The 19,620-nt window shown below is 42.7% G+C and overlaps 1 protein-coding gene across 18 annotated transcripts in view; it reads right to left on the bottom strand.

Annotated features, from left to right (window-relative positions):
* The window catches only part of LNX1 (ligand of numb-protein X 1), a 200,461-nt gene that overhangs the window by 13,143 nt on the left and 167,698 nt on the right, over window positions 1-19,620 (bottom strand). For 15 of the 18 annotated variants that reach the window (XM_081510781.1, XM_081510310.1, XM_081510554.1 and 12 more), the window contains 2 exons: window positions 16,805-17,176; window positions 688-822 (listed from right to left, as the gene is read on the bottom strand). In XM_081510781.1, coding sequence (XP_081366907.1) covers window positions 688-822; window positions 16,805-17,176 — 507 coding nt within the window. The remainder of the gene's footprint in view (window positions 1-687; window positions 823-16,804; window positions 17,177-19,620) is intronic. The other 3 variants (XM_081511006.1, XM_081511082.1, XM_081510918.1) reach the window with 1 other exon arrangement.

The following is a 19,620-nucleotide window of genomic DNA, read 5'->3' as shown; positions in this document are numbered from 1 at the left end:
TGCTTCATCCACAGTGTTTTAAAATTTTTCTGGAATTGAAAACCATAAGGATATACACTCTCTAATTTGTCCCAATCCCCACTACTCTCTAATGTTACATGAACTTGAATGTTTTTATTATCTTCCTGGGTTCTTGCAAAAACAAACACACTAAAAATAGAAGGGGGAAACAACCCTGGTGGTCCAGTAGTTAACAGTCTTGCTTCCACTGCAGAGGGCATGGGTTTGATCCCTGGTTGGGAAACAAATCCCGCATGACTTGTGGTGCAGCCAAAAAAAAAAAAAGAGAATCGTTCATTTTCAGGCAGATTGGGTACCTCAAAAGCCAGAAAGCAAGCCACCTTCCTCATTTCAACATGAATGGGAACCATCCTTAAACAAAACGCCTGTTGGAAAAACAAGACATCCATTTGGCTTAGACTAGAAATTAGGTCCCCATATGAGGTCTGGTTTTCACGATCAAGTTTCAAAACACTCCTGTACCTTTCCCTCTCCTGCTTTTACAGGAGACACCTGTTATCTCACCAGGTCACGAAGATGGGATTTGGACCTTTTGTTTTACAAGACAAGTCAAACAGTGTTTAAGTGATGAAGTCCAGAGATGACAGTTAGAAATGTTCAAGTGTGCAGCCTTCCCAAGAAAGAGCTCCCTGCAGGACCAGTGGACACATCCCGGCTGGGCCTCACCTTGGGAGTGTTGCTCCTGTCCCCTGGCCCCGGGGACTGGCCGCCGTTGCTGTTCCAGCTGGCTTCCTGAAAGATGTCAGGACTCTGCCGCCGAACCTGGCGGGACACGATGAGGTGAACGCGCCTCTCACTGGCCTGCGTGATGAGACACAGGCGTTAGCCACTTGGAGCTTCCATCCTAAACATCCAGCACCAATGACTTACCGAGATGTGAGTCTGGTTTTACTTTTCTTTTTAACTTTTTATTTTGTGTTGGGGTACAGCCGATCAACAGTGTTGTGACAGTTTCAGGTGAGCAGAAAAGAGACTCGGTCATACCTATACCTGTATCCATTCTCCCCCAAGGTTTTACCTTTTTTATGGAAAAAAACGATTTCTCACATTCTCCATGATTATACCCACTTTGTAATTTGGCAAGAACTTGAGTTATTTCCTTTATTCCTATACTTTAGGTAATGAACATCACTTCAAAGGGAGAAACTAAGGAACATTTGACTCATTCAACAGTCTTTGAAAAGACACTGTTGGGCATTGCTAACTTATTTTTAATGAACTGCACACAAGCCACGACTGAAGGACTTTCCAGCTAGAAGAGAGTGTACTATGTAAAGTTGTAGCCTAGTTCATATCCCAGACCCAAGGTCTAAGACCAAAGGTAAACAGTAAAGAAATGGAGTTGCCATCGCAACACTACCACGGCAGGAATATGAATCCTGTGAGTGACAGTTTCAAACATTTGAGTATTGGAAAGGATGAGTATTTCAGAAATCTGAGGATGACAGCAGGCTCTAACACAACCTGATTAAAGGCCTTTGCCCTGATCCTTTTTTTTAATGTGACAGTCACTAATTGTGTTGACCAGTCCTCTCTGCTATGTACCCTGACAAAGAGCAGCTGCACTGCTTATTAGGAAGGTTGATTCCACATCATAAACTTACCAACTGGCTCTCTGCCACTGATGAGTTTCACTTGTGTCTGAGAACATGTGGGGTCATTATTCTAGAACCACTGACTACAGAGGTTCCAGATCTGCAGGCCAGATAGATGAAAACTTAGACCTGTGAAACATACCTAACAAGGCTCCCTGATGGCCCACGCTGAAGGAGCCTGCTGACCTCCCTGTTATTTGAATAAAAGCTGACTGTGGCTGAAGCATGGCTAGATTTGACTGGAAACCAGGAAAGATTAGGTTTGGGGACAAGCAAGGTGGAGAAGAGAAGACCAAGTTCTACGTGTTTCCCTCTACATCCCCTCCCCTGACCATCAGCATCACAGCACAGGTGGACGGCGGCCTACCTGCCCTCTTCCGTCACAGGCACAGTTCTCAAACCATGGACAAGTCAGGTCATGAAAAGAAGCCACGGAAAGTCCATGTTCTTCTCCATGAGCTCAGACAATGGGAGTGGAGTTGTTTGCTTCCTGCCTCTCTGCCTCTTCTTTCCCATGGCCCGTAAGTCACTCTCAAGAACTAGGACCTTGTTTTAAAATCTTAAGCAATGAGAACCCCACCAATGAAATCAGATCCCTACAGTTGCCCAGCCCAAAACTTCGTGACTTTACATTCTTCTATTAATATCTCAGGACTCTTTAGAAACTTAGGGGTCATCAGCTGGATGGTTATAAATTAGATGAATGTTTAAAAACAGCTCCTAAAGTACAGTGCCTATTGTAAACATCATGGTGGATGGTGGGCCAGCATGATTCATTTCACATACACGTAGAAAACCCTACAAAGAAAGTTTAAGTCCTTCACTCACTCTCCTTCATATCAAGCTTGATCATCACTTCTGCTGCTCTGCCCAGTCATCACTTACATACTCGTCTTCCCTCCTCATTTGCCTATCTCAAATTCCCTGGTGTTTCTCATCATATATAAAGCTTGTGTCAGAACAGGATAAAAATAACGAGCCCAGGAAACGACAGTGAAGTAAGCTGACATGAAAAACTATGGTACTAGCCAACTAAACTCAATTCTTGGAAGAGGATTTTATAATAGCTTTTTCTTTATACTGTAAGCCTCACTTATCCAAATGAGGTTATCTCTGGGAACTTTTTGAAGCAAAAGTCACTAAAAGATAAGAAATGGCAAATGTTCAAGTCAAAACTTCAGCTGCTGAGCCCAAATATGCTCTTTATCTTCAGGGAAACTCCAACGTTTTGAAAGATCTCGGTGGTAGGTTTGTGTCTAGGCCCACGTGCTGTGCCGTGTTCAATTTGGACTAGTGGCAGCTGCAGGCCTAAGCACCTAATAAGAATTGAGAAAATCGGAGACAGATTGAATCAACTCGCTAGGCAAAATCCCAAATGCCAAGGAGTAGCCTGTAAGAGCTATTTAATTCACATTTTCCAGCATGAATTTCTCACTGGATTTTCAAATGCCGACTCTGGCAGAAATAACACTCCAATAAATAACCCTGGTATCAATTTACTTGGAAATAAATTCCCTGCAAGGCTGGATCCCTGGCTCTTACCAGCCACCTTATAAATTGCTCTCAGAGAGATGCTATTTGATGCTCTTTCTTTCCAAGTATTTGAAGTTGAAGGTGGAAAATGGGCTAATGTGTTTATCCTGGCTTTAACTCTCAGAAGCAGCTGGATTTAGGGCTGAGAAACAGCCCTTAGCACCAGATAGCCTTTCTTTCCACTGGTTGAATGCAGTGTGAATGTGGGATGAGTGTGAGAAGGAGGGGGGATCATAGAAAGACTGAATGAAGGAGAGAATGGCAAGAACTCACTTATTTCATACCCACATAATCTGTGCCAGGAGGAAGGGGGGCAGCAGACCTGTTGTTTAAATAACTCTCAAAGCAAGAGGGGGCCCCGCTTCCTTCTGGCATCTCTTGGGATGCTGTAATTTGGGCAAAAGAACTGTTTAACAATTGCGACTCAAGTAACAGACCAAGCTAGAGGTAATTTTTCTCTCCTCTCTTCTCTCCCTTAAACATTCTAAATTTTGATCCAGACAAATTCTAGACACAGAGGTTACAAGCTGCACAGCCAGACTTCAATACCGTAATTTTTCTATTCTAAGCGCCCAAGCATTAACTTCCTCTTCTCCCTTCCTTGGTTAAGGGGAAGGGGTTCTAATGGCCTCCACCTTCTCCCCTATGGACCTCCGCTTGCTGGCAGGCCTCTCTACAAACATTCTGTCCCCATGGTTGACAGATGTCTGCTTTAGACTAGCCTCTAAGAGCCTTGGGGACAAGGCTTCTGCTCTCAGGGAGTTGTCCTACTTCAGGGAAAGTCTGAAGCAGGTGCCAAGAAGGAGACATGAGTAACACACATAAAAGCCTCCTAAGTGGGACCAATTACTCCTAGCTGAAAAAACAGGACAAATCTCATATTCAGAGAAAACCAGAAAGTTAAAACTGAATAGCATTTCTCGTGGAAAAGCTTGTTTGCTTTTGTTTCATTTAATGATTTCTCTGCTCTTTTGAGATTTGATTCAAAGCTGCCAATCATGTTTATATGACGACAGTAAGCAGAGGTCACAAAAGGCAAGCATAGTCAGGTAGCCTCTTTTATATTTAGCCCATTTTAAAATAATACAATCCCATCCCTCATAGCTGGAAGCAAGAAGAGTCTGAGAGTGCTACAGTGATGTTTCCCAGGGTGAGCATCTTCCTTTGTGTTCAGTTTGGAAATGGCTTTTTTTTTTTACAAAACTCACTGCAGTAGATTGTCAGGATGCAACAAGGACCAGGCACTTCACAGAGTAGAGAGGTGGAAATCAAAGATGCCACTGCACCAGGGGCCAGGAGAGATGTTCTGCAGAGCTGTGCCCTGGAGCAGAGTAGGACTCTGTACTGACCCACTGTGGCATGGTCCATACGGAGGCTAGTTAGGGCAGAGCAAGAGTTGATAGAATACCTGTACTTCAAAGTGTAGTGACCAAGCCAAATGCTCTACCTATTCATGTCCAAAAGACTGGAGTTAAACCAAATGCACGCTAGCATTTGCTGCTTTATATGTGTGTGTGTCACATACATACACACACACACTTATTTTAAGCATACATGTGTGCATGCATGCATGCTAAGTTGCTTCAGTCGTGTTTGACTCTTTGTGACCCTATAGACTGTAGCTTGCCAGACTCCTCTGTCCATGGGATTCTCCAGGCAAGAATACTGGAGTGAGTTGCCAGGCCCTCCTCCAGCGGATCTTCTGACCTAGGGATTGAACCTGAATCTCCTGTGACTCCTGCATTGCAGTGGATTCTTCACCGCTGCATTGGGGAAGCCGGTGCATATATATATATGCTTATATATATATATATATATATATATATATATATATTCAGTTCAGTCGCTCAGTCATGTCCGACTCTTTGCGACCCCATGAGTTACAGCACGCCAGGCCTCCCTGTCCATCACCAACTCCTGGAGTTTACCCAAACCCATGTCCATCGAGTCGGTGATGCCATCCAACCATCTCATCTTCTGTCGTCCCCTTCTCCTCCTGCCCCCAATCCTTCCCAGCATTAGGGTCTTTTCCAATGAGTCAACCCTTCGCATGAGGTGGCCAAAGTACTGGAGTTTCAGCTTCAACATCAGTCATTCCAATGAACACCCAGAACTGATCTCCTTTAGGATGGACTGGTTGGATCTCCTCACAGTCCAAGGGACTCTCAAGAGTCTTCTCCAACACCACAGTTCAAAAGCATCAATTCTGCGGCGCTCAGCTTTCTTCACCGTCCAACTCTCACATCCATACATGACCACTGGAAAAACCATAGCCTTGACTAGACGGACCTTTGTTGGCAAAGTAATGTCTCTGCTTTTAAATATGCTATCTAGGTTGGCCATAACCTTCCTTCCAAGGAGTAAGCGTCTTTTAATTTCATGGCTGCAATCACCATCAGCAGTGATTTTGGAGCCCCCAAAAATAAAGTCTGACACTGTTTGCACTGTTTCCCCATCTATTTCCCATGAAGTGATGGGACCAGATGCCATGATCTTAGTTTTCTGAATGTTGAGTTTTAAGCCAACTTTTTCACTCTCCTCTTTCACTTTCATCAAGAGGCCCTTTAGCTCTTCTTCACTTTCTGCCATAAGGGTGGTGTCATCTGCATATCTGAGGTTATTGATATTTCTCCCGGCAATCTTGATTCCAGCTTGTGTTTCTTCCAGCCCAGCGTTTCTCATGATGTACTCTGCATATAAGTTAAATAAGCAGGGTGACAATATACAGCCTTGACATACTCCTTTTCCTATTTGGAACCAGTCTGTTGTTCCATGTCCAGTTCTAACTGTTGCTTCCTGATCTGCATACAGGTTTCTCAAGAGACAGGTCAGATGGTCTGGTATTCCCATCTCTTTCAGAATTTTCCACAGTTTATTGTGATCCACACAGTCAAAGGCCTTGGCATAGGTCAATAAAGCAGAAATAGATGTTTTCCTGGAACTCTCTTGTTTTTTCGATGATCCAGCAGATGTTGGCAATTTGATCTCTGGTTCCTCTGCATTTTCTAAAACCAGCTTGAACATCTGGAAATTCATGGTTCACATATTGCTGAAGCCTGGCTTGGAGAATTTTGAGCATTACTTTACTAGCATGTGAGATGAGTGCAATTGTGCGGTAGTTTGAGCAGTATTTGGCATTGCCTTTCTTTGGGATTGGAATGAAAACTGACCTTTTCCAGTCCTGTGGCCACTGCTGAGTTTTCCAAATTTGCTGGCATATCGAGTGCAGCACTTTCACAGCATCATCTTTGAGGATTTGAAATAGCTCAACTGGAATTCCATCACCTCCACTAGCTTTGTTCGTAGTGATGCTTTCTAAGGACCACTTGACTTCTGCTTAAATAAAACATTTGGTAAACTGTAATTTGTGTGGGTTTGGTCATTGCGTTGGTATATTAGCTTCAAAAAATCTCAAGAGTTACCACACTCCTGCCCCCTCAATGCTGCAGAGTATCTATACTAACAGCTGACACAGGAGACTCTGAACTGACTGATGGGCATCGATATCATGCTGCCCAGAGCAGACAGACCATGTACATGGCCCCCTTTATATCACGGTACAGGTCCGCCTAACTGGGGGCCCTCTTGTTACTGAGATAAAAGCTGTAGTTGGATTTCTAATAATATAAGCTGTTTGAAGGATTTGTCTCTACTTGGTGCTCCATCCATTAACATCAGAGGTTCTAGCAAACATCTCTTTAAAAAAAATTCCTCCTGCATCTGCATTCTCCACTGCTTTCTTTTCCAAGGATCCTGAGAGAGTCAATTCCTAGGCAGGTTGATAGGAAGTCTGAGGTCCCCAAGGAGGAGAGGGGGTGGTCTGGGGTTCTCAAGGAAGAGATAAGGGTCTGGAAATCTCAAGGAGGAGGGAAGGACAAATGTCCTTTTTTTCCTCTACATTCCTTAGTCTTAGTCACATAAAATGTTTTTTTCTTTAAGCCTGATGATTACAATTACACAACAACTCAGTTTAAACTCTGTACTAAGGATTGTATAACAACAATGTATCCTGCTTGAGGACAGTTCCTCCTTCCTGAAAACCTTCTGGTGAATCCTGTTATCTTAAAATGTAAATTATGGGGTCTAGTAAGATCTTTACAACCTTGAGACATTCTTGATTTACTGTAATAACTAATTAAAAAATATAGAATTCCCTCCCTAAGACTAGTGAGGGGGGCACTCTCCATGCGCCTTCTGATGTCTGTGTCAGAAGCTTCCTCTGTCCCTTTTCATACTTTAATAAAACTCTGCTACACAAAAGCTCTTGAGTGGTCAAGCCTGGTTCCTGGTCCTGAAGCTAAATCTTCTTCGGAGATCACGAATCCGACACTGCTCACTGTAAGCTATCAATCCCAGAGTGAGACAGTCTAGCTTGAACTGTGGAGATGGTTCTTCCTGCACCTTTGGGGGCTGCTCCACTTGAGTTCCCCTTCCAGCTTTGGCTCAAGTATCACTTTCAGTTCATCCATCTTGTGCTCATGAAGCCCTGGGGAACTGTGTGGAGCACCGGCTGCACACAGTTAGGAAGTCACAGATAAGAAAGAGATGTCAGACATCATTTAATCCAACATTTCCCCCGCAGCCCGTGCTTCCGTTCCCCTCCAACTCCTTGCCATGCTGTCACCCAGTGTGCGTCTCAGTGAATCCAATGACAGTGAAGCCACTGTGTCCCAAGGTGGTGCAGGCCAATTTTAGACAGCACTAATTCGCAAGTTTGCCCTTAGGTTGAGTTTAAATTTGTCTTTCTCTTGCTCGCCCATTGGTTCTAGCCATGTCCTCTCAGGCAACCCCAATCAATTTCCATGTGACAGGTCTATTTGAAAATAACTCTCATGGCCTCCCTTAGCTTTTCTTCTTTCCAGGTCAAGGATTCCTAGTTTCTGTCATATTTAACAAGTCACCTCAAAAACATGAACTCTGAACTCATTCTAATAAAGTTGAGTTGGGTGTGTGTATGAGAATTAGACCTAGAAGATATATCCTGGTCTGACCAGCAGAATAAAGAGTGTTTTTGGATGGGCCAGCTGCACCCAGCACTTCATTTATGGAGTTCCCATTTTGTCATTTCACATATGCATAAAGACTGTCTCTGTTCTATGGGGCCAAGAAGTCCATAGGTGTCTGTGGTTATTGCTGCTTAATTGAAAGATGACAGGGAGGTTCCCAAGGTGCTGCTATGAACACATCACAGCAATGCAGCCTGCCTCTGAGATCACGTGTGGCACACAGACCATACATGGCCATGCAGGCAACAGGAGGCATCCGAACAGGGTTACCCACAGATATGCTAGCAAAGTAACAAAGTTGTCAGCTGTTCCTGCTAACAGAGCAACATACTGCACAGTGAGGTACAGAAACAAAATCCTTGCCTGAAGGTTCTGCCAGTGAGCAAGAGAAGAGCTGAGAAACATAAACATGTCTCCCTACAAGGAAACCCTCCTACACTGTTGCTGGGGATGTAAATTGGTGCAGCCACTATGGAAAACAGTACTGCAGTTCTTAAAAAACTAAAAATAGAGCTACCATATGATCCAGTAGTCCTACTCCTGGACTTACATCCAGACAAAACTATAATTCAAAGGATACATGCCTGTCTGTGTTCATAACTGCACTATTCACAAGACCCAAGACATGGAAGCAACCTAAGGGTCCACTGACAAGATGAATGGATAAAGAAGATGTTATGTATATACAATAGAATATTACTTGGCCATAAAAAATGAAAAAGACCATTTGTAGCAACATGGATGTACTAGAGATGATCATACTAATTGAAGTCAGACAGAGAAAGACAAATATCACATGATATCATTTACATGTGGAGTCTAAAATGACACAAATAAACTTATCTAAGAAACAGACTCACAGACACAAAAAAACACACTTGTGGTTGCCAAGGGGGAGTTTGGAAGTTTGGAATCACTTTACTATATAGCAGAAATTAAAACTACATTGCAAATCAACCTTGCTTGAATGAAAAAGTTAAAAGAAATCCCTCTCACTGGGCAGGAATTTGAAGGCTTCAGAATTACAACTCCGGGTTAAGCTAATGGGGGCAATGTTAATTGGTAGTCTCTATAAAATAGCTTGGTGAAGGCAAATCTGGTATGTCAACTAGTTCACCATTGAGACTTCAGCTCCTGGCACACACAAAGCCTGGCACAGTCTAAAGAGAATTGTGAATATCTTTTAGACAGGCAGCAGCTACTTGAGCTAAGGGTGACCTGAGTTGGGCCAAGAAAAAAGGAGATTAAGGAGACTTTGAGGAAAAGTGATGAATAGGACCTTAGGGTTTGATGAGGGTAGAAGAGGAGATTTGAGACAGCAATTTGATCTATTTTTCCCACTAGACTTTAGCTCCATGTACATCTTTATGTTCCCAGAAGCATATTTTTTAAGTGCTAAGAAATTAACAATGACAGTCTGACTTATACAGGGTCGAACAGATGTCAGTGACAAGGTCAAAATAAGAATTTAGGTCCTGAACCTCAGCAGAATGACCTAAGTCCTCAAACGCCATTTCCTTTATGGCATCTGAAAGTTACTCTGGTTGATTTCATTCCATAATAATAAAAAACAAAACAGAATTATGTGTGGAGACATGAGAGGTGGGGAAGGGTAGTGAGAGGTGGGGAAGGGTAGTGAAGTTTCGAGATCCCCTAATATTTGCAGTGTAGCTGAGCAGAAGATCACTTCATGGAAAATAGATGGGGAACAGTGAAAACAGTGTCAGACTTTATTTTTTTGGGCTCCAAAATCACTGCTGATGGTGATTGCAGCCATGAAATTAAAAGACGCTTACTCCTTGGAAGGAAGGTTATGGCCAACCTAGATAGCATATTTAAAAGCAGAGACATATACTCTGCCAACAAAGTTCCGTCTAGTCAAGGCTATGGTTTTTCCAGTGGTCATGTATGGATGTGAGAGTTGGACGGTGAAGAAAGCTGAGCACCAAAGAATTGATGCTTTTGAACTGTGGTGTTGGAGAAGACTCTTGAGAGTCCCTTGGACTGAAAGGAAATCCAACCAGTCCATCCTAAAGGAGATCAGTTCTGGGTGTTCATTGGAAGGACTGATGTTGAAGCTGAAACTCCAATACTTTGGCCACCTCATGTGAAGAGCTGACTCATTGGAAAAGACCCTAATGCTGGGAAGGATTGGGGGCAGGAGGAGAAGGGGACAACAGAAGATGAGATGGTTGGATGGCATCACCGACTCGATGGACATGGGTTTGGGTAAACTCCGGGAGCTGGTGATGGACAGGGAGGCCTGGCGTGCTGCGATTCATGGGGTCGCAAAGAGTCAGACACGACTGAGTGACTGAACTGAACTGAGCAGAGGATTCACTCATAAAATTCTGAGTTGAAAAACTGAACGGTTTTCCAAGTCATGCTTGAACCATGAATGCATGGAATCTGGAGCTTTGTGTTAAAAGTCATTTGGACTCTAAGAATTCAGCTCAAGAAGAATGTTTTTAAAATCTACGCACTGTTTAGTCTTACGTGCTTTAAATTTACTACCATACCACATTAAGAAAATTTGTTTAAATATAGGGATTATATTAGCTGCACTAATCTATAAAACACACATACACACACAGAACTCTTATTTCATTGGCAATTCTTACTGGCTCGTGGGGACAAAAGTTCTGCCCCTGAGCTCATGAACTGGAACCACCTATTTAGAACAAATGTAGGTAATGTGAGTAGTCCATTATTATTTAATTTCTGAATCTGTTTAAAAGCCTATTATATCCTTCTAGAAAGTCTGAAGAACCTGGTTGTCAGTTGCTCTTTAGTGAAATAACTTCTCACTTAAACATTAATTCATGTGAAAGGGAAAGAAAATCACATAGATCTATATTAATGAGAGCTCATCTTATCACAACCTCTGCAAATGGTTTTGAATTATTTCAGCTTCTGCATCAAGTATGGGAAGTTGGCTAAGAAAAAAGGGCACAAAGGAGATACTCAAATTTAAAATCCATCATTGCTTTCTTCATTTATTAACTGTATATATATTTGAACTCCTAGATATGTATTCACTGATTCAGAATTGCAGGTAGATGAGAGCATCTCAAAGCACGTATAACTCTTAGCAGAAATCATTCTCATATTGAATATTGGATAGATATATGTGGAACCTTCCAGGTTTGGGATGCTGAGATGTCCCAGGGTCTGAAATCTCTGACCATATTTCTTTGTTCTATTATTTTAGGTATGATACCAGACAGCTGTCCCTTTCATGCAGAAATTCTAGTCATGGTGCTCAAAAAGCTAAAATTGACAACAGAGAAAAATAAAGTTGTACTAAGTTCTAAATAAATCAAGTGCCCCATATTTGAAGCTTCCATCTCCACTGGATTTCTCTCCGAGAGGCGCTCAACTTTCAGCCTAACTCTGGGGTCTGGTACTTAGGGCTTCTGCTGAGAAAGCCAAGGTTAGGGCTCCACATATGTAAAGTTGGTCAAATTTAAAACAGTTGTGGCTTCTCTGTAATAACTTTTCCTTGAAATAATGTAGAAAAAGGTAGAATGTGTGGGACTGTGGGTGAAAACATGACCAAAAGGGCATGTTGTCTGGGAATTTCTTTGCAAGACAAACATGATTCATGGAATGGACACACCAGGCCAGTGCAGCCAAGGATTGGTTGGAAATTTGACTCTCAACTTTTGAAGGGCATTTGGTTTAATCCCCCCAGCCGGGTGTGTGTTACAAGTATCTCATAAATAAAATCCACACTTGAGGTTGCTTAACTGAGTTTGCTCAGCATTCTACTTTTTCCATTTCTTTTCCAACTCATTTGGCCCAATTTTTTTTTCCACTTCTTCTTCCCTTGCCTACAAAGCACATTGGCTTTGTTTGGTAAGCAGAAGAATCTTTTAGGAAATCCCACTGTGAAGCAAGATTTTATTTCATAAGTTAACGTTCTCAGGGAAAAAATTTTTTCCTCTTCTGTTAGTAATCTACAAAAGTAGAATGCCATGTGCAATTGAGATTTTTCCACGTGACATGAGTAAGGGAGTTTTTCTTTTGTCTATTGCGAAGGATAGTTGGCAGGTGATCTCTAGACTGTGAGCTGCACAGACTGACCTGCAGAGGGAGTTGACAAGCGTTAACAGGAAAAAAAACTGATGATCACCCAAGAGTCTGCTTTTTAAAGAGAAAAGGCATGCTGAGAGTGCAGTTTCCTCATAAAGAAAAAAAGCAGGGCTCTTCATTTTCCATGGATTAATATTTTCATAAACATTGTCTATTTCCTGTTCTCACCCATTGGCACATACAGGCTAGACTGCCTGCTCAGTGCTGACTTGACTGTATTTGGGGAGAGATGGGAATGTATTCTAAGCTCTACGAGGCCAGGACTGTGTCAATCTTGTTCACCGTTGTCCTACACACCTCTTGACATTTAGAAGGTGCTCAACCAATAATAACTGAACAAATTCAAGGGGACAAAAAGACTTCTACCTTGGGGAAAAATAATGTCAAAGTGGATTTGGTGCTTTTTCTTCAGTAAACGGTTTGACAAAAAATATCCCTATGAGATGAAATTAATGAGTGAATTATATAGCAAACTCCAGGAGATAGTGAAGGACAGGGAAGCCTGGTGTGCTGAAGTTTATGGGACTGCAAAGGGTTGGACACGACTTAGCTACTGAACAACAACATAACCTGCTAAATTTATTCATTCAAATATTTATTGAGTGTCTCTTACTGCCAGGCATTTCTCTAATTGCTTGAGGTAGAATACTGTACTATACTATGCTAGATTGGGAGGTATTAATCAAACAATTTGTTAGTAGAACATAAGATTAGAGGATATAGAATTGAGGGTAGGGGATGCTACTTTAAGCAGGATGGTCAGTGAAGGTATCTCTGAGGTAACATTTGAAGAGAGACCTGAGTGAAGTGCAGGGGTATGCAGATATCTGGAAGAGTCTTTCAAAGGGACAGCAAGATCATCAGCCTTGGGTTGAGAAAGTTCCTAAAATGCTTGAGGAGTTGCAATAGCAAGAGGGCAATGTTAAGAAGAGCATGGTTAAGCAAGGGGGAGAATACCAGAAATCCTCCCATTTGCTTAAGATATGAGGTTGGAGAGACAACCAACGACCAGATTACATGGCCCTGCTGGCCACTGTAAGGATTTGATATTTTAATGTAAGTGTCTTGGGAAGCACTGGATGGCTGAGGGCAGGAAGGTGGGATATGGTGGGATTAACTCTGTAAAGTGGTCATTCTAAATGCTGTATGAGAGTGGAGATGGAAGCAAGGAGACCAGTTAAGAGGTTCTTGCAGCAGCCCAGACTAAAGGAGATGGTGGCCTGGCTGATGGAAGCCATGGAGGTGGTGAGATAGATTACAGGCAGGGGATGTGGAAGAGAGTCAAGATACTTATTGCTCCAAGTAACTGAGTAAATGATGTTGTCATTTCTAGAGTTAAGGAAAGACTGAGGGGAAGAACAGGTTTGGCAAGGGGTGGAGAGTGGAGAGGCCAAGGTTCCACTTTTGAATATTAAATTTGAGATGCCTTTCAGAACATTCACATGGAGATACCAAGTAGACAATTGGCTATGTAAGTGTGGTGTTCAGAAAAGTTGGCGCTGGGCATGTGAACTTGGGAATGGATGACATAAACTCCAGAAGGAAATGCCTCTTGTAACTCTGGTTTGTTCTTCATCTGCTCCACAGGGCATGACCTCAGGCCCCTTAGGGCAGATGGGCATCCACCAGATTGAGAATGACCTTGGAACCGAGACACTGTCAAAAGCCCCAGATCAGGGGCCAAAGCACCATGCATCCTTCCTGTCCTGATGGATGGAAGAAGCAGGGGAAGTTCCCTTCCACCTTCTGCTTCAGGCTTTCCACATCTAAAATGACAATAATTTCATCCACTATTTGGTTCTCCTCAAAAAAAAAAAAAAAACAGAGAAAAGACACTATGCACCTGATAGTGAAAAGAGTTGCCAACACCTGGAAGAACTCCATGATTGGAACCCAAGAGTAGGGAGATTTGTTTGTACTGAGATGATCAAGTCCTTGACGGAAGGCTCTGTCTTCTGACTGTCATCCTCTCTGGAACTTTGATACAAGGCCCACTCAACTACTGCTGCTGACTATCTATACTTGAAGAATGAATACTTCTTCATTCTAAGCCACCAAGGGGAAGCTGACATGATGTATGGATAACAGCAAACACATCTTAAGGCCTCCATTCCTGTCCCTCTCCTATCAGCTTTCCACTGCCTCTGGAGAGATCTTTCTAGAAAATCATGTCACTTTCTTTCTTAAACCCTTCCAATGATACCTCATGGCCTTAGGGGTAAAGTCTGAACTTCTTAGCATGACTTATAAAACTCTACATGATCTGGCCCTTACCTATCACTCCTGCCTTATCTATTGCTGCTTTTAAAACTGTATACCACACTCCAGGTGTTAACCATTTCCCTAACTGGCTTTTGGGGAAACATTCTTTTGTGTTGTATCTCCTTAGAATGACCCTCCCTGCCTCAACCACCTAGAGAACCCTTCTGATCCCTCAAAACCCCAGTTCAAGATTTTCCTTCTCTGTGAAGAATCTCTAGACCCCCACTAAGTAAAAAATCTCTCCTTTGTCTGAACCAGTACCGTGCTTAATTTCTCCATGACACACTATCACACCACATGGCAGTCATTTAGAAAAAGCCACCTCCTCTACTAGACTGTGGGCTCCTTTGGGAGAGTAACCTAAGAGGTTATCATCTCCCTGTTCTCTGAACCTGATCCAGAACTAGGCAAGAAGCAAAAACTTAATACACTTTGGCTAAATGAAGTAAATTGAAGGGTTAGAATATAAGAGTCCAGAACAAAGCCTATTCCTATTCTCTAGGAATAAAGCTGGAAGCTCAGTGAATATTAAAAAAACTCATGGCGAAAAACAAATAATCCAATCAAAAAATGGGCAGAAGATCTGAGTGGACGTTTCTCCAAAGAAGACATACAGATAGCCAACAGGCACATGAAAAACATGCTCAACATCACTAATTATTAGAGAAAGACAAATTAAAACTACAATGAGGTATCACCTCACACCAGCCAGAATGGCCATCATCAAAAAGTCTACAAATAAATGCTGGAGAGGGTGTGGAGAAAGGGGAACTCTCTTACACTGTTGGTGGGAATGTAAATTGGTAACAGCCACTATGGAGAACAGAATGGAAGTTTCTTAAATAAACAGAGTTATCATATGATCCTGCAATCCCACAGCTAGGCATATGTCTGGAGAAAATTATAATTAAAAAAGATACATGCACCCCTATGTTCATAGCACCACTATTTATAATAATCAAGGCATGAACACAGTCTAATATTCATCGACAGAAGAATGGATAAAGAAAAGATGGTATATGTATAATGAAATATTACTCAGCTCAGTGAAAAATATTAGTTTTTTTCATAAAACCAAGAATGAAAAAATGCCATTTGCAGCAATATGGATGGACCTAGAGATTATCATACTAAGTGAGGTCAGACAGAAAAATACAAGTATCATATGATTCTGCTAATATGTAGAATCTAAAAAAAGATATTAATGAACTTATTTACAAAACAGAAATAAATCCACTGACTTATTGTTACCAAAGGGGTAGGGAGGGATAAATTAAGAGTTTGGGATTAACATATATACACCACTATATGTAGAATGCATAAATCACAAGGACCTACTGTACAGCACAGGGAACTATACTCAATATTTTGTAATAACCTATAAGGGAAAAGAATCTGAAAAAGAATAGATTTTATACATATATAAAATATATATATATAGGTATGCATGCAGTCCATGGGGTCGCAAAGAGTCGGACACGATTGAGCGACTGAACTGAACATGTATATATATACATGTAAAACTGAATCATTTTGCTGTACACTTGAAACTAACACAACATTGTAAATCTACTATACTTCAATTTAAAAAGAAAACTTCAATTTAAAAAGAAAACCAACAACAAAAACTCAAGGTCATCCAGCTGAAGTTAACAAGATGCATGCTGGGGCTTGGTGGCATCATGCCTGTCAGGAGTGTGAATTAGTTTGAACCAATGTCAGGCTGTTATGAGCTCTATTTGCCTGAGTAATAATAATTTGTATGCCTCTCTTACAGAGGGGTTCCTTAGGCTCATATTTGAGTTCCCATGGGCTTTTGAAGGGGGCTGGACTTAGCCATGGAGAGGAGGCTCAACCTTAGCCAATCCTACCGTGGTCTCTGGTCCACAGGATCACTGAAGGGCACGTGGCATAGCTTCTATGGGGGTGGCACACCGGATGTTCTCAGAGCATATTTGAGTGACCCCAAGGTCTGTGATTACCATACTGGGTACAAGGATGATGCAACCCTGCTGACCCTGAGTGATCTTAACCTGGTGAGGCTGCAACAGAGCCCAATGTGTCTACCTGCAGTCAGACTAGATGGCTGGCAACATTAACAGAATGGCCATGACCCTGAAACACATCATTTGCTGGAGCAATGTTCTTCCCTGGCCTTTCACTCTTGACTCTTTGAAAAGGAGGCACTGTGTGTTACCCGGGGTAGAAACAGGGTAGGTGGATCAAGGTGATAAGCATTCCTGCTCATGCTGGCAGTTTCTGACCAGGACCTTGTAATCGTCTGTGACCTACCTGAATCAGATGAGCTGCGCTTTCTGGGCTGCCGTACCGAAGGTCATGCCCGTTGATGGCTAACACACGGTCATTCTCCTCCAGCTGGCCGTGTCTATCTGCCACGCCACCATCCAGCACGTTGAAAATAAACACCCCAGGTTCATCCACCTTGCGCACCAGTTTTATTCCAAGCTGCTCTTCCGGGCTGCTTTTGTTGAGGATCACATGGAAACTGTCATCCCGGGGCCCGTAGCTATCCAGGGGCTGTCCGTCGGTCCTGCTCCGGAACTTCCGCTCCCGGAGCACGGTCAACCGCAGCACCTGGCATGGCTGCCGCAGGAGGCGAAGGGCGTAGTTGTGCCGGACATTGCTGATGTCCATCCCGTTGACCTGGAGGAAGGGGAGAGGCACAGAGCCATCAGCGCCACCTGCCACAATCCTGCCTAAAAGGCCCTACTACTATAGACCCACCAGGGCCCTTCCTAAAGGACCACTCTGCTCTGTCACCTTCTTCTCTGTTCAAATGCCCAAATACCCCATCTTCCAACAGGACTTGTAACCCAGCTTTCATCCAGTTACCTGCACACCTTTTCAACTCTCTGTCTCAGCAGACAGACAGGATCTTTTCTTAGCCGTGTCCTTACATAGGCCCTCAAGTTTATTTATACAGGCTTAACCCTCATTTCTGTTGCTTGCTAAACTTATTTTTTGGCTGAGGGAGGAAGGAAAAGGAAGAAAAAGTGGGAGAAGGTCGAAGAAAAGAAATTTTTTGATTAATAATTATGTTAAAGTGCTATTTAAATCAAACTGAGTTGACATTTTCTTTCCAAACATCTCCAAATGAATTTTTCTCCCTAAGTCACCTGTTCTGGAATTTCTAGGCTTCACTGGTGTGTGTGTGTGTGTGTGTGTGTGTGTGTGTGTGAGAGAGACATAGAGAATGTGTGTGTACATACATGTATTTGTGTTTTGGCAAGTGTGTGACAGTGTGTGTGTGTGTGTGTGTGTGTGAGACATAGAGAATGTGTGTGTACATACATGTATCTGTGTTTTGGCAAGTGTGTGACAGTGTGTACATCTGTGAAGTCTCCAGGTGGTCTCCTACAAGGTCTTTTGCCCATGTTCTCAACAAAAGAGAAAAAAAATCTCTGTACCATTTCAAATGAACTGATGTAAATGGAAGCTTCTAGGCTCTTTTACTGAATGGCTGGGTCACTTTATTAAACTGCTTAAATGTCTTCCAGCTCGGCCCACTCATTTGTGCCTCACTAATAATCTGTGGGACTGATGCTGTGTGGGGCTTTCTGGTTTTAATTACTCTAGGCAGACCCAGCCTCAAGGCTTTGGCCTCCAGTGGTGGTCACTGCTTGGGAAGAAAATAATTTCACAGCAGCACTGCACTCTGTTCTTAAGGAAGGAGGCCCCACAGAAGAGAAACAACCTTCTTGAATTTCTATGGTTTGGGAAGATTTCTTGCACTTGTAGCCAACTGTTAGAAGAGTCACAGAGTGAGATTTTCCCGGGCCTGCCTGCCGCATACAACTGCCCGTCCTCTGCTGCATCTCTAGGGATGCACAGAGGCTCTTTCGTGCATGGACAAGGCTCAGAACCTTTGTGCAAGCACAGGTGAGCTCAAAGACCTTGCTCTACTCTGTCACCTTATTCCATGTCCAGTTTTCCCCATTACACTCAGGCCAGGAGAAAGTCAGGGTCGCCTGCTAAACAGTCCTGGCAGCTTTTTTGCTTCCAAGTGCCAGCTGAAGGCCACAAGAATCAAAATGTTTTCCTTATGCAACCCTCCCAGGCAGCATAGCTCCCATAGAACTGGAGGGAAGCCATGCAGAGTGTTGCTAATTGCATGGCCAACCGTCCCCTGAGGTTGACGGGCCCTGCCTCGTACTCCATCTCAGAGGCCAGTGGGAATATCAGTGTTTCTACAATAACTGCTTCAAATTCTTTCTCCTCTTATTCCAAAAAATAAGAATTTCTTTGCCAGAGAAATAGCACATAATGTGTTAAGAGCTGGCCTGTCAGCAACCCAGAAGGGATAGGATGAAACTGTCATCTGAGGGTCAGACAGGAAATATATGACCAAGGGAGGGATTTTTGCTTATCACTTTTGGCACATGTTAGACTTCTGTCTGATAAACAACTCTTCCTTTGTCCTTTCTCTTCATCTGAAAATTCTTCCCAAGCATCCTTACCCTCGGCCAAGCCTCAGAGGACAGTAATGCCCAAGGCGTTCTGTTTCACCACCTGTCTCCCCTGGAATGTCTTTGGGTTGGCAGAATAGCTTAGGGATTTTTTTTTTCTTTGCTGAAGGGTCATTAAGCTATAGGAAATTTACTTTAGGGGAGTGTGTGAATGTGAGTGATTAGATAAAATACAAAATGTTCCAGTAATCTGTTCTAAAGACAACTTAAGAAGATATATGCTACAGTTTTATATTGTTTTATGTTATTGTTTACTTAAAGTAGGAGAAAGGGGTAGGAGAAGAAGAATGAGGAGGGAGGAGAAGAAGGAAGAGAGAAGACTGAAGAGGTAAAGAAAGTAAGGGGTGGGGGAAGACAGGAGAAGAAGAAGGAGGAGAACAGAGACAAAATGATATAGAGATAGTATTTATACACAGAGAGAAAGAGATCAGAAGAACAAGACAGACAGAAGGGTTAGGGACCTATTGCAAATTACTAATCTTGTATGAAGAGTCATATCAATCCAATAACTATGGAAAGTGACTGTTCCACATTTATGTTAGTGTTTTACTTATCTGTCCAACCACTCACCCATCATAACCCTAACCCATGCATCCAACAATTTGCTCAGAAGTGACTCTT

This window comes from Giraffa tippelskirchi, chromosome 1 (genome assembly GCF_054371585.1).
Source record: "Giraffa tippelskirchi isolate mGirTip1 chromosome 1, T2T-mGirTip1v1.2.pri, whole genome shotgun sequence".
NCBI classification, from domain to species: Eukaryota; Metazoa; Chordata; class Mammalia; order Artiodactyla; family Giraffidae; genus Giraffa; species Giraffa tippelskirchi.
This window is presented reverse-complemented; position numbering and strand designations above follow the sequence as displayed.